Here is a 12448-nt window from a genome sequence, read left to right as displayed (position 1 = left end):
CCTGAGTGAACCCTGTATAAAGCCTGTGTGAATCCTGTATAAAGCCTGAGTGAACCCTGTATAAAGCCTGAGTGAACCCTGTATAAAGCCTGAGTGAACCCTGTATAAAGCCTGTGTGAATCCTGTATAAAGCCTGTGTGAATCCTGTATAAAGCCTGTGTGAATCCTGTATAAAGCCTGAGTGAACCCTGTATAAAAAGCCTGTATAAAGCCTGAGTGAACCCTGTATAAAGCCTGTGTGAATCCTGTATAAAGCCTGAGTGAATCCTGTATAAAGCCTGAGTGAACCCTGTATAAAGCCTGAGTGAACCCTGTATAAAGCCTGAGTGAATCCTGTATAAAGCCTGTATAAAGCCTGTGTGAACCCTGTATAAAGCCTGAGTGAATCCTGTATAAAGCCTGTGTGAATCCTGTATAAAGCCTGAGTGAACCCTGTATAAAGCCTGAGTGAACCCTGTATAAAGCCTGAGTGAACCCTGTATAAAAAGCCTGTATAAAGCCTGAGTGAACCCTGTATAAAGCCTGAGTGAACCCTGTATAAAGCCTGAGTGAACCCTGTATAAAGCCTGAGTGAACCCTGTATAAAGCCTGAGTGAACCCTGTATAAAGCCTGTATAAAGCCTGAGTGAACCCTGTATAAAGCCTGAGTGAACCCTGTATAAAGCCTGAGTGAACCCTGTATAAAGCCTGAGTGAACCCTGTATAAAAAGCCCGTATAAAGGTATAAAGCCTGAGTGAACCCTGTATAAAGCCTGAGTGAACCCTGTATAAAGCCTGTGTGAACCCTGTATAAAGCCTGTGTGAATCCTGTATAAAGCCTGAGTGAATAAAATAAATGTCACATTAGATGTTTTAAAAGTTTGACATTGTTCATTGTTCATATTGTAGTATATGTATATTTATTGTAGTATATGTATATTATTTTATAGATATTTGCATTTATTTTTATTTCTTTGTTGTTGTTATTATTATTATTATTATTTATTTTTATTTCTGTTTTTTATTTTTTTTGTATATTCTTCTTTTTTTATATATATTTGCATCTATTTTTATTTCTTTGTCTTGCTGCTGTAACATAGAAATTTCCCCACTGTGGGACGAATAAAGGTTTATCTTATCTTATCTTATCTTTAATTTTGATTTCAGTGTAAGTTGCAGTTCAGCATTATTACATGAATTTGTTCTACTTTTTTTCTTATTTACTGGTCACTTAAATTAGAAATAAAAAACCTCTAATAAATATTCAGAATAATATGAGATCATGTAAATAAGGAGTTTAACATTTTACCAGCTGCAACATGATAAAAAGGGAACAGGGAATATTAATTAAACTCTCAAGTTTTAATCTCATTATTTTATAGATTTCTTCTTATTGTTATTATTATTATTATTATTATTATTGTTATTATTATTATTATTATTATTATTATTATTATTGTTGTTGTTGTTGTTATTATTGTTATTATTATTATTGTTTTTATTATAATTATTATTATTATTGTTGTTGTTATTATTATCATTATTATTATTATTATTGTTTTATTATTATTATTATTATTATTATTTTATTATTATTTTATTATTATTATTATTATTATTATTATTATTATTATTATTATTATCATTATTATTGCTGTCGTTATTATTATTATTATTATTGTTGTTATTATTATTGTTATTATTATTGTTGCTGTTATTGTTTTATTATTATTGTTATTATTATTTTATTATTATTTTATTATTATTATTATTATTATTATTATTATTATTATTATTATTATTGTTGTTGTTATTATTATTATTATTATTGTTGTTGTTGTTATTATTATTATTATTATTATTATTATTATTATTATTATTATTATTGTTGTTGTTATTATTGTTTTATTATTATTATTATTATTATTATTATTATTATTGTTGTTGTTATTATTGTTGTTATTATTGTTTTATTATTATTGTTATTGTTATTATTATTTTATTATTATTTTATTATTATTATTATTATTATTATTATTATTGTTATTATTATCATTATTATTGCTGTCGTTGTTATTATTATTATTATTATTATTGTTGTTGTTGTTGTTATTATTATTATTATTATTATTATTATTGTTATTATTATTGTTATTATTGTTGTTGTTATTATTGTTTTATTATTATTATTATTATTATTATTATTATTATTATTATTATTATTATTGTTGTTGTTATTATCAGGTATCAGGGTTGTGCAGCATGTTTCCGGGTGCGCGCAGTGGAGCGGTATTACGGTAAGAGTTCCTACGCCGTTCCTCAGCTGATGTGACATAAAGCTCCAGATGAAAGTTGCTGAGGTTCAGTTCTTCTCTCTCTCAGGTACAGCGTGTGATGGAACCTGCACCAGTATGACTTCCACCACTGATAGAACTCCAGTGGCTCTTCCCCGGGAGCTCGCGCAGAACCCACTGCATAAGACATGGATCCCCTGCAAGAACGGACTTCCGGAAGCGCACATTTCTCAGAGGAGAGGTGAGGAACAGCGTGCGCGTGCTCTCTCTACCCAAACACACATACTATCTTCATTATAGACCACAGCGCGCGCGGGTTTTTACACTGACAGGTGTGTGTGTGTGTGTGTGTGTGTTTGGGGGCCGTTCAGAGATCAGACCACTCTCGGACAAATGCGCATGCGCAAAGACTCTCCGCTTACTGTCAGAGGGAATAGTGACGAGTTAAAAATTAGTGTTGTGGAGTGGAGTGTGGAGTGTTGTGCAATTTTGTGTAGTGTAGTGTTGTGCAATGTTGTGTAGTGTTGTGGAGTGTGTAGTGTTGTGCAATGTTGTGTTGTTGAGTGGAGTGTGTAGTGTTGTGCAATGATGTGTAGTGTTGTGGAGTGTGTAGTGTTGTGCAATGTTGTGTAGTGTTGTGCAATGTTGTGTTGTGGAGTGGAGTGTGTAGTGTTGTGCAATGATGTGTAGTGTTGTGGAGTGTGTAGTGTTGTGCAATGTTGTGTAGTGTTGTGTAGTGTTGTGCAATGTTGTGTTGTGGAGTGAGTGTGTAGTGTTGTGGAATGTTGTGGAGTGTGGAGTGTTGTGCAATGTTGTGTAGTGTTGTGGAGTGGAGTGTGTAGTGTTGTGCAATGTTGTGGAATGTTGTGGAGTGTGGAGTGTTGTGCCATGTTGTGTAGTGTTTTGGAGTGGAGTGTGGAGTGTTGTGCAATGTTGTGTAGTGTTGTGGAGTGTTGTGCAATGTTGGGGAGTGTAGTGTTGTACAATGTTTTGGTGTTGTGGAGTGTTGTGCAATGTTGTGTAGTGTTGTGTAGTGGAGTGTGGAGTGTTGTGCAATGTTGTGGAGTGTTGTGTTGTGCAATTTTGTGTTGTGGAGTGGAGTGTAGTGTTGTGCAATGATGTGTAGTGTTGTGGAGTGGAGTGTGGAGTGTTGTGCAATGTTGTGGAGTGTTGTGGAGTGTTGTGCAATGTTGTGGGGTGTAGTGTTGTACAATGTTGTGGAGTGTTGTGTAGTGTTGTGTAGTGTTGTGTTTTGCAATGTTGTGTTGTGGAGTGGAGTGTGTAGTGTTGTGCAATGATGTGTGTGTTGTGGAGTGTGTAGTTGTGCAATGTTGTGTAGTGTTGTGTAGTGTAGTGTTGTGCAATGTTGTGTAGTGTGGAGTGTTGTGCAATGTTGTGTAGTGTTGTGTAGTGTAGTGTTGTGCGATGTTGTGTTGTGGAGTGGAGTGTGTAGTGTTGTGCAATGTTGTGGAATGTTGTGGAGTGTGGAGTGTTGTGCAATGTTGTGTAGTGTTGTGGAGTGGAGTGTGTAGTGTTGTGCAATGTTGTGTAGTGTTGTGCAATGTTGTGTTGTTGAGTGGAGTGTGTAGTGTTGTGCAATGATGTGTAGTGTTGTGGAGTGTAGTGTTGTGCAATGTTGTGTAGTGTTGTAGTGTAGTGTTGTGCAATGTTGTGTAGTGTAGTGTTGTGCAATGTTGTGTAGTGTTGTGGAGTGTGTAGTTGTGCAATGTTGTGTAGTGTAGTGTTGTGCAATGTTGTGTTGTTGAGTGTTGTGTAGTGGAGTGTGTAGTGTTGTGCAATGTTGTGGAATGTTGTGGAGTGTGGAGTGTTGTGCAATGTTGTGTAGTGTTGTGGAGTGGAGTGTGTAGTGTTGTGCAATGTTGTGTAGTGTTGTGCAATGTTGTGTTGTTGAGTGGAGTGTGTAGTGTTGTGCAATGATGTGTAGTGTTGTGGAGTGTAGTGTTGTGCAATGTTGTGTAGTGTTGTGTAGTGTAGTGTTGTGCAATGTTGTGTAGTGTAGTGTTGTGCAATGTTGTGTAGTGTTGTGGAGTGTGTAGTGTTGTGCAATGTTGTGTAGTGTAGTGTTGTGCAATGTTGTGTTGTTGAGTGTTGTGTAGTGGAGTGTGGAGTGTTGTGCAATGTTGTGGAATGTTGTGGAGTGTGGAGTGTTGTGCAGTTTTGTGTAGTTTTGTGTAGTGTAGTGTGGAGTGTTGTGCAATGTTGTGTAGTGTTGTGTAGTGGAGTGGAGTGTTGTGCAATGTTGTGGAATGTTGTGGAGTGTGGAGTGTTGTGCAATTTTGTGTAGTGTTGTGGAGTGTAGTGTGGAGTGTTGTGCAATGTTGTGGAGTGTTGTGTAGTGTAGTGTGGAGTGTTGTGCAATGTTGTGGAGTGTAGTGTTGTACAATGTTGTGGAGTGTAGTGTGAGTGTTGTGCAATGTTGTGTAGTGTAGTGTTGTAAAATGTTGTGGAGTGTTGTGCAATGTTGTGTAGTGGAGTGTGGAGTGTTGTGCAATGTACTGGAGTGTTGTGGAGTGGAGTGTGTAGTGTTGTGCAATGTTGTGTAGTGTTTTGGAGTGTAGTGTGTAGTGTTGTGCAATGATGTGTGTGTTGTGGAGTGGAGTGTGGAGTGTTGTGCAATGTTGTGGAGTGGAGTGGAGTGTAGTGGAGTGTAGTGTGGAGTGTTGTGCAATGTTGTGGAGTGTGGAGTGTTGTACAATGTTGTGGAGTGTTGTGGAGTACACTGAACTGAACTGAACTCACACACACACACACACACACACACACACACACACACACACACACACACACACACACAGACAACTGTGTGACTGATCTGTACAACCCGGACTGCAACCCGGACTACAACCCTGCTATTTTGCTCTTTTGCACAACATTTTTGTTGACATTTTGTACTGTTCAATTTCGTTCACTTTGTCTTGTCACAACAGGTTTACTGGCGGAGCTGTTTTGTGTATTTGTCCTGCACGGTCTTGTTTTGTATTTGCACTGTTTGCACCAGGTTGCACACATGCACTTTATGTGTTGAGGACACTTACTAGTAGGGCTGGGACGATTCACTAATCTGGCGATTCAATACTATCCCGATACTTTTGTGCCGATTCAATACATATTGCGATTCTGTAGCTATTGCGATTCATTGTTTAAATTGTGATTTTTGTTTGCTTAATAAAGATTAGACAATGGCAAATACTTGATCATACCCTTAAAGAGACTGTATATGAGTTATATTAACAAAAATAATGCATCACATCTTTCTGAATTTTTATTTCAGGAGCACACATACATAGAGCATAAAGAACCTTGAAGCATAAAACTTTTCAAGTACCAAAAACTTGAATATAATATTTAAATGTGCAACAAATAACTAAAAACAATACTCTCTGAAATAAAATAAAAGTGCCGTTAAACTGTTCCAATGTCCAACTCAGTCAAGGTGCTAATATCCTTCTCTCTCTTCCTCACCTCAGGTGAGAGCTATTATGGCATCTCGTTGAAACGTCTGTTATAAGTTTGTGCACAGGGAGCTCCAGTAACTTTTGTTTTTCCTGCAAAACATGAAGTCCTGCAGCACTTCTATGGAAATATCCAGTGATACGTCGTACTCGTCCGAGTAACTTCGCGACAGCGGGCAGCTTCACTGTGAGGACAGATTATGAGTGTGCGCGTAGCACTTAATATGGAGAAAGCCGGTTAATTGGGCAGCGATAACCATATTAGACACATTGTCTGTGACTAAAGCAGCATCTTTATCCGTTAAACAATTCTCAAAGAGGTTTGCTCCACTGACTTTGCAATAGTTTTGCTTTCTCGCACCAGCTTAAAACGGATACAACGTCATCTAATACGGACAACGACAAAATATGCTTCGCCCTCTGTTGGAATAAAAGTGGTAACATCTTCCCACCACCTCTCTGGAAAAGTAAAATAATTAAATATATATCGATTCTGAGGTAGACAAATCGATCTCAAAATCGTTTTAAAAAGAATCGCGATAGTTTGGTGAATCGATTTTTTCTCCCACCCCTACTTACTAGCCTTTAACCCTGTGTTTTCTGTTCCTGTGATTATTGTTGTGTGTAGCATCAGGGTTCTGGAGGAATGTTGTTTCATTTCACTGCATCAGCTATATATGGTTGAAATGACAATAAAAGCTTCTTGACTTGTTGACTAGACTTGAGTGTGTAGTGATGGCTGTGGGTGTGAGTATGGGTGTGGGTGTGGGAGTGGGTGTGAGTATGGGATTGGCTGTGGGTGTGAGTATAGGTGTGGGAGTGGGTGTGAGTATGGGATTGGCTGTGGGTGTGAGAGTGGGTGTGAGTATGGGTGTGGGAGTGGGTGTGAGTATGGGTGTGAGTGGGTGTGGGAGTGGGTGTGAGTATGGGTGTGAGTATGGGTGTGAGAGTGGGTGAGTATGGGTGTGAGAGTGGGTGTGAGTATGGGTGTGGGAGTGGGTGTGAGAGTGGGTGTGAGTATGGGTGTGGGAGTGGGTGTGAGTATGGGTGTGAGTATAGGTGTGAGAGTCAGTGTGAGTATAGGAGTGGGTGTGGGAGTGGGTGTGAGTATGGGTGTGAGTGGGTGTGAGTATGGGTGTGGGTATGGGTGTGGAGTGGGTGTGAGTATGGGTGTGAGTGGGTGTGAGTATGGGTGTGGGAGTGGGTGTGAGTATGGGTGTGAGAGTGGGTGTGGTATGGGTGTGAGTATGGGTGAGAGTGGGTTTGAGTATGGGTGTGGGAGTGGGTGTGAGTAGGGGTGTGAGTGGGTGTGGGAGTGGGTGTGAGTATGGGTGTGGAGTGGGTGTGAGTATAGAGTGGGAGTGGGTGTGAGTATGGGTTGGGAGTGGGTGTGAGTATAGGAGTGGGAGTGGGTGTGAGTATGGGAGTGGGTGTGAGAGTGGGTGTGAGAGTGTGTGTGAGTATAGGAGTGGGAGTGGGTGTGAGTATGGGTGTGAGAGATGGTGTGAGTATAGGAGTGGGAGGGTGTGAGTATGGGTTTGGGAGTGGGTGTGAGTATAGGAGTGGGAATGGGTGTCAGTATAGGAGTGGGAGTGGGTGTGAGTATGGGAGTGGGTGTGAGTATGGGTGTGAGTATGGGTGTGGGAGTGGGTGTGAGTATGGGTGTGAGTGGGTGTGAGTATGGGTGTGGGAGTGGGTGAGTATGGGTGTGAGAGTGTGTGAGTATGGGTGTGGGAGTGGGTGTGAGTATGGGTGTGGGAGTGGGTGTGAGTATGGGAGTGGGTGTGGGAGTGGGTGTGAGTATGGGTGTGAGTGGGTGTGAGTGTGGGAGTGGGTGGAGTATGGGTGTGAGTACAGGAGTGGGAGTGGGTGTGGGAGTGGGTGTGAGTATGGGTTGGGAGTGGGTGTGAGTAAAGGAGTGGGAGTGGGTGGGAGTGGGTGTGAGTATGGGTTTGGGAGTGGTGTGAGTATAGGAGTGGGAATGGGTGTCAGTATAGGAGTGGGAGTGGTGTGAGTATGGGTGGAGTGGGTGTGAGTATGGGTGTGAGTATGGGTGTGGAGTGGGTGAGTATGGGTGTGAGAGTGGGTGTGAGTATGGGTGTGGAGTGGGTGTGAGTATGGGTGTGAGTATGGGTGTGGGAGTGGGTATGGGTGTGGGTATGGGTGTGAGAGTGGGTGTGAGTATGGGTGGGAGTGGGTGAGTATGGGTGTGGGAGTGGGTGTGAGTATGGGTGTGAGTGGGTGTGAGTACAGGAGTGGGAGTGGTGTGAGTAGGGGTGTGAGAGTGGGTGTGAGTATGGGTGTGGGAGTGGGTGTGAGTATGGGTGTGGGAGTGGGTGTGAGGTGGGAGTGGGTGTGAGTATGGGTTCGGAGTGGGTGTGAGTAAAGGAGTGGGAGTGGGTGTGAGAGTGGGTGTGAGTATAGGAGTGGGAGTGGTGTGAGTATGGGTGTGAGAGATGGTGTGAGTATATGAGTGTGAGTGGGTGTGAGTATGGGTTTGGGAGTGGGTGAGTATAGGAGTGGGAGTGGTGTGAGTATAGGAGTGGGAGTCAGTATAGGAGTGGGAGTGGGTGTGAGTATGGGTGTGAGAGTGGTGTGAGTATGGGTGTGGAGTGGGTGAGTATGGGTGTGAGTATAGGAGTGGGAGTCAGTATAGGAGTGGGAGTGGGTGTGAGTATGGGTGTGAGAGTGGGTGTGAGTATGGGTGGGAGTGGGTGTGAGTATGGGTGTGAGTATGGGTGTGGGGTGGGTGTGAGTATGGGTGTGAGAGTGAGTGTGAGTATGAGTGTGGGAGTGGGTGTGAGTATGGGTTTGGGAGTGGGTGTGAGTATAGGAGTGGGAGTGGGTGTGAGTATAGGAGTGGGAGTCAGTATAGGAGTGGGAGTGGGTGTGAGTATGGGTGTGAGAGTGGGTGTGAGTATGGGTTTGGGAGTGGGTGTGAGTATGGGTGTGAGTATAGGAGTGGGAGTCAGTATAGGAGTGGGAGTGGTGTGAGTATGGGTGTGAGTGGGTGTGAGTATGGGTTTGGGAGTGGGTGTGAGTATGGGTGTGAGTATAGGAGTGGGAGTCAGTATAGGAGTGGGAGTGGGTGTGAGTATGGGTGTGAGTGGGTGTGAGTATGGGTGTGGGAGTGGGTGTGAGTATGGGTGTGAGTATGGGTGTGGGGTGGGTGTGAGTATGGGTGTGAGAGTGGGTGTGAGTATGAGTGTGGGAGTGGGTGTGAGTATGGGTGTGGGAGTGGGTGTGACAGAACTCTGGTATTTATGGATCACAAACAATTGAATTTCAAAGGACTTCCTTCTTTTATCATGGACTATTTAAAATGTTGGGACTTTTCAGTTTGATCAGGGTTTGTAAAATAGAGTCATTGTTTTGGTTGCTTGAGGAGCCTTTGGTTAAAGGATCTCGCTTTGACTTATCAAATGAGTGTTTGCCAGGTCTTTCGTTAAGACTTAAGACTTTGTGGCTCTGGTATGGAGAAGTTAAGGAACTTAATTGATGTCTGGGCCTTATTTAAGTGATGCTCTTGCACTGGCCACTATTTTAGGTCAGAGATCCTCATGCCAAACTGAATTTATTTTAAAACTCTGGAAAAAAAGATTAACAGAGGAAGAACTAATTCTGTTACAAAACTTTGCTGATGGAAGTCAGATTCCAGATATAAAAGATCCCTTTCCCAAAATCACCATTTCTCCTGTTTTAAGAGGTATGTGTAGCACACTGCTGGGTATTGAAGGTCTAAAAGAGATGGATCTTAATAACATTATTTGTGTTGTAATTGATGGAGAATTAATTATGATATGTTGTTAATTTGAGTTTGGTGTGTGTGTGTGTGTGTGTGTGTGTGTGAGAGAGTGTTTAGCATGGCATCTATGAGCGCGAGGTTGTTTGAAAGTTTGACTCGCTGGCACGGTGTGCGGGTGGTGTGCGGGGCGAGTGTAAAGGAGTGTGTGTGTGTGGTGCAAATGTAGAGGAGTGTGTGTGTGTGTGAGTGTAGAGGAGTGTGTGTTAGCTATTGGTAATGTGGTGGGGCATAAGAATATTGTCTCTGCCTCCCGAATGAACAGTGTAATTGTTGTTTTCCTGAATAATCTTGATAAAGTGACTAAACTATTCCGGAAAGGGATTGTGTTAAATAATGAATCTATACTGGTTTCTCCCCTCAGTTCTCATGCTAAGAAAGCCATGTTATCCAATGTTCCTCCTTTCATAAGTGATGAGGTGATTCTTAAAGAGCTGTCTCAGTACGGGCGAACCGTCTCCCCCATGAAGAAAATCCCCCTCGGCTGTAAGTCATCACTGATTAAGCACTTGGTGTCTTTTAGGCGGATCGGTTTATGGTCTTAAATGGAGGTGTTGAGGAACTAAACGTGGTTTTCAAGTTCCGGATTGATGGGTTCGATTACAACATTTGTTTCCACCGATGCAGATATCAAATGTTTCAAATGTGGTCAGTTTGGGCATCTTGTGCACGCCTGTCCCAAAAGACAGAGTGACCCCAGTGTCTCCAAGCGACCGGGGCAGGAAGCAGCTGAACCTGCTGGAGTCGTTCCCCCTGCAGCTTCAGCTCGGCCTGCTGCTGAAAGCCCCGTAACTGCTGCTGCACCAGGGCCTAGGGAGCGTGAACCCCAAGCTCAGCCTGCAGCCCAGAGCTCCACTAGTGACAGACCCACCTTAAAAAAGCCCTGCTCGGCTGAATGGGCCCAGAAAAGACCTGCATGTCTGAACCAGGCCTCGAGAAGCCCTGCTCGGCTGAACCGGTCCCGGGGAAGCCCTGCTTGGCAGAACTGGAGAGGGAGGAGCCGAGTGACACTGGGAAAGTCACAGTGGACTTTGGAGCAGTGCTGGAACTGCTTAGGCAGGCACAGGGGTGCAGAGCTGTCACCAGGAGACACCAGTCACTACACCAGCAAGGGGACGGGGAGACATGGAGATGGAAGATGATCCTCTTTTCAAAGTTCCAACAAAGAGAAAGAAACGAGGTGGAGGACAGGGAAAAAAACAGGCCAAAAAAGAGTTGAAGGCAGATGAAGCTGAATCAAACTGTGATTTTTAAATTTTTTTTAAATACACCCTGTTTTTTTTAGCACCTTATAGAATAATAAGTACAGAAATATGCTTATTTATTTATTTGTTGCCTGTTGTGACTTTGTAAAACTGTTTGCATGAAAAAATAAATGTACTTTTAAAAATAAAAAATCTCTCTCTCTTACTCTCGCTCTCTTTCTCTGTCTCTCTCTCTCTTTCTCTCTCTCTCTCTTTATCTCTCTTTCTCTCTCTCTTTGTCTCTCTCTCTCTCTCTCTCTCTCTCTGTCTCTCTCTCTCTCTCTCCCTTATTCTCTCTCTCTCTATCTCTCTCTCTCTCTCTCTCTCTCTCTCTCTCTCTCTCTCTCTCTCTCACACTCTCTGTCTCTCTCTCTCTATTACTCTCTCTCTCTCTCTCTCTCTCTCTCTCTCTCTCTCTCTCTCTCACTCTCTCTCTCTTTTTCAGTTTGCATGACTAACTGTCCCACCCTCATAGTGACTGTGGGGTTGCCAGCGAGAGGGAAAACCTATATCTCAAAAAAACTCACTCGGTACCTAAACTGGATTGGTGTTCTGACTAAAGGTATAAAAATCCACCATCACACATCCATCCCCTGTCCTTTACACATCCATCCCCTGTCCTTACACATCACATCCATCACCTGTCCTTTACACATCACATCCATCCCCTGTCCTTTACACATCCATCACCTGTCCCTACACATAATATATATCCCCTGTCCCTTACACATCACATCTATCCCCTGTCCTTTACACATCACATCCATCACTTGTCCTTTACACATCATATATATCCCCTGTCCTTTACACATTACATCCATCCCCTGTCCTTACACATCCATCACCTGTCCTTTACACATCACATCCATCCCCTGTCCTTACACATCCATCACCTGTCCCTTACACATCACATCCATCTCCTGTCTTTTACACATCACATTCATCCCCTGTCCTTTACACATCCATCACCTGTTCTATACACATCCATCACCTGTTCTTTACACATCACATCCATCACCTTTCCTTTACACATCCATCACCTGTCCTTTACACATCACATCCATCACCTGCCCCTTACACATCAATCACCTGTCCTTTACACATCACATCAATCACCTGTCCTTTACACATCACATCAATCACCTGTCCTTTACACATCCATCACCTGTCCTTTACACATCCATCACCTGTCCTTTATACATCTATCACTGTCCTTTACACATCCATCACCTCGTTTTCACATCCATCACCTGTCCTTTACATATCCATCACCTGTTCTTTACACATCCATCACCTGTTCTTGACACATCACATCCATCACCTGTTCTTTACAGATCACATCCATCACTTTTCCTTTACACATCCATCCCCTGTCCTTACACATCACATCAATCACCTGTCCTTTACACATCACATCCATCACCTGTTCTTTACACATCACATCCATCACCTGTTCTTTACACATCCACCCCTGTCCTTTACACATCCATCACCTGTCCTTTACACATCCATCACCTGTTCTTTACACATCACATCCATCACCTTTCCTTTACACACCCATCACCTGTTCTTTACACATCACATCCATCACCTGCCCCTTACACATCCATCACCTGTCCTTTACACATTACATCAATCACCTGTCCTTTACACATC

The 12448-nt window shown here is 42.5% G+C and overlaps 1 protein-coding gene across 2 annotated transcripts in view; it reads left to right on the top strand.

The window, feature by feature from the left end:
- The first annotated feature begins 2292 nt into the window (after positions 1–2292).
- Positions 2293–12448, top strand: part of pfkfb4b (6-phosphofructo-2-kinase/fructose-2,6-biphosphatase 4b) — a 29348-nt gene continuing 19192 nt past the window's right edge. For both annotated transcript variants that reach the window (XM_046851829.1, XM_046851819.1), the window contains exons 1-2: positions 2293–2514; positions 11238–11354. In XM_046851829.1, the coding sequence (XP_046707785.1) occupies positions 2325–2514; positions 11238–11354 (307 nt within the window). In that variant the 5' untranslated portion in view covers positions 2293–2324. The remainder of the gene's footprint in view (positions 2515–11237; positions 11355–12448) is intronic.

This window comes from Silurus meridionalis, chromosome 1 (genome assembly GCF_014805685.1).
Source record: "Silurus meridionalis isolate SWU-2019-XX chromosome 1, ASM1480568v1, whole genome shotgun sequence".
NCBI classification, from domain to species: Eukaryota; Metazoa; Chordata; class Actinopteri; order Siluriformes; family Siluridae; genus Silurus; species Silurus meridionalis.
Note: the sequence above shows the minus strand (reverse complement) of the source record. Positions and strands in the feature narration are given on the sequence as shown.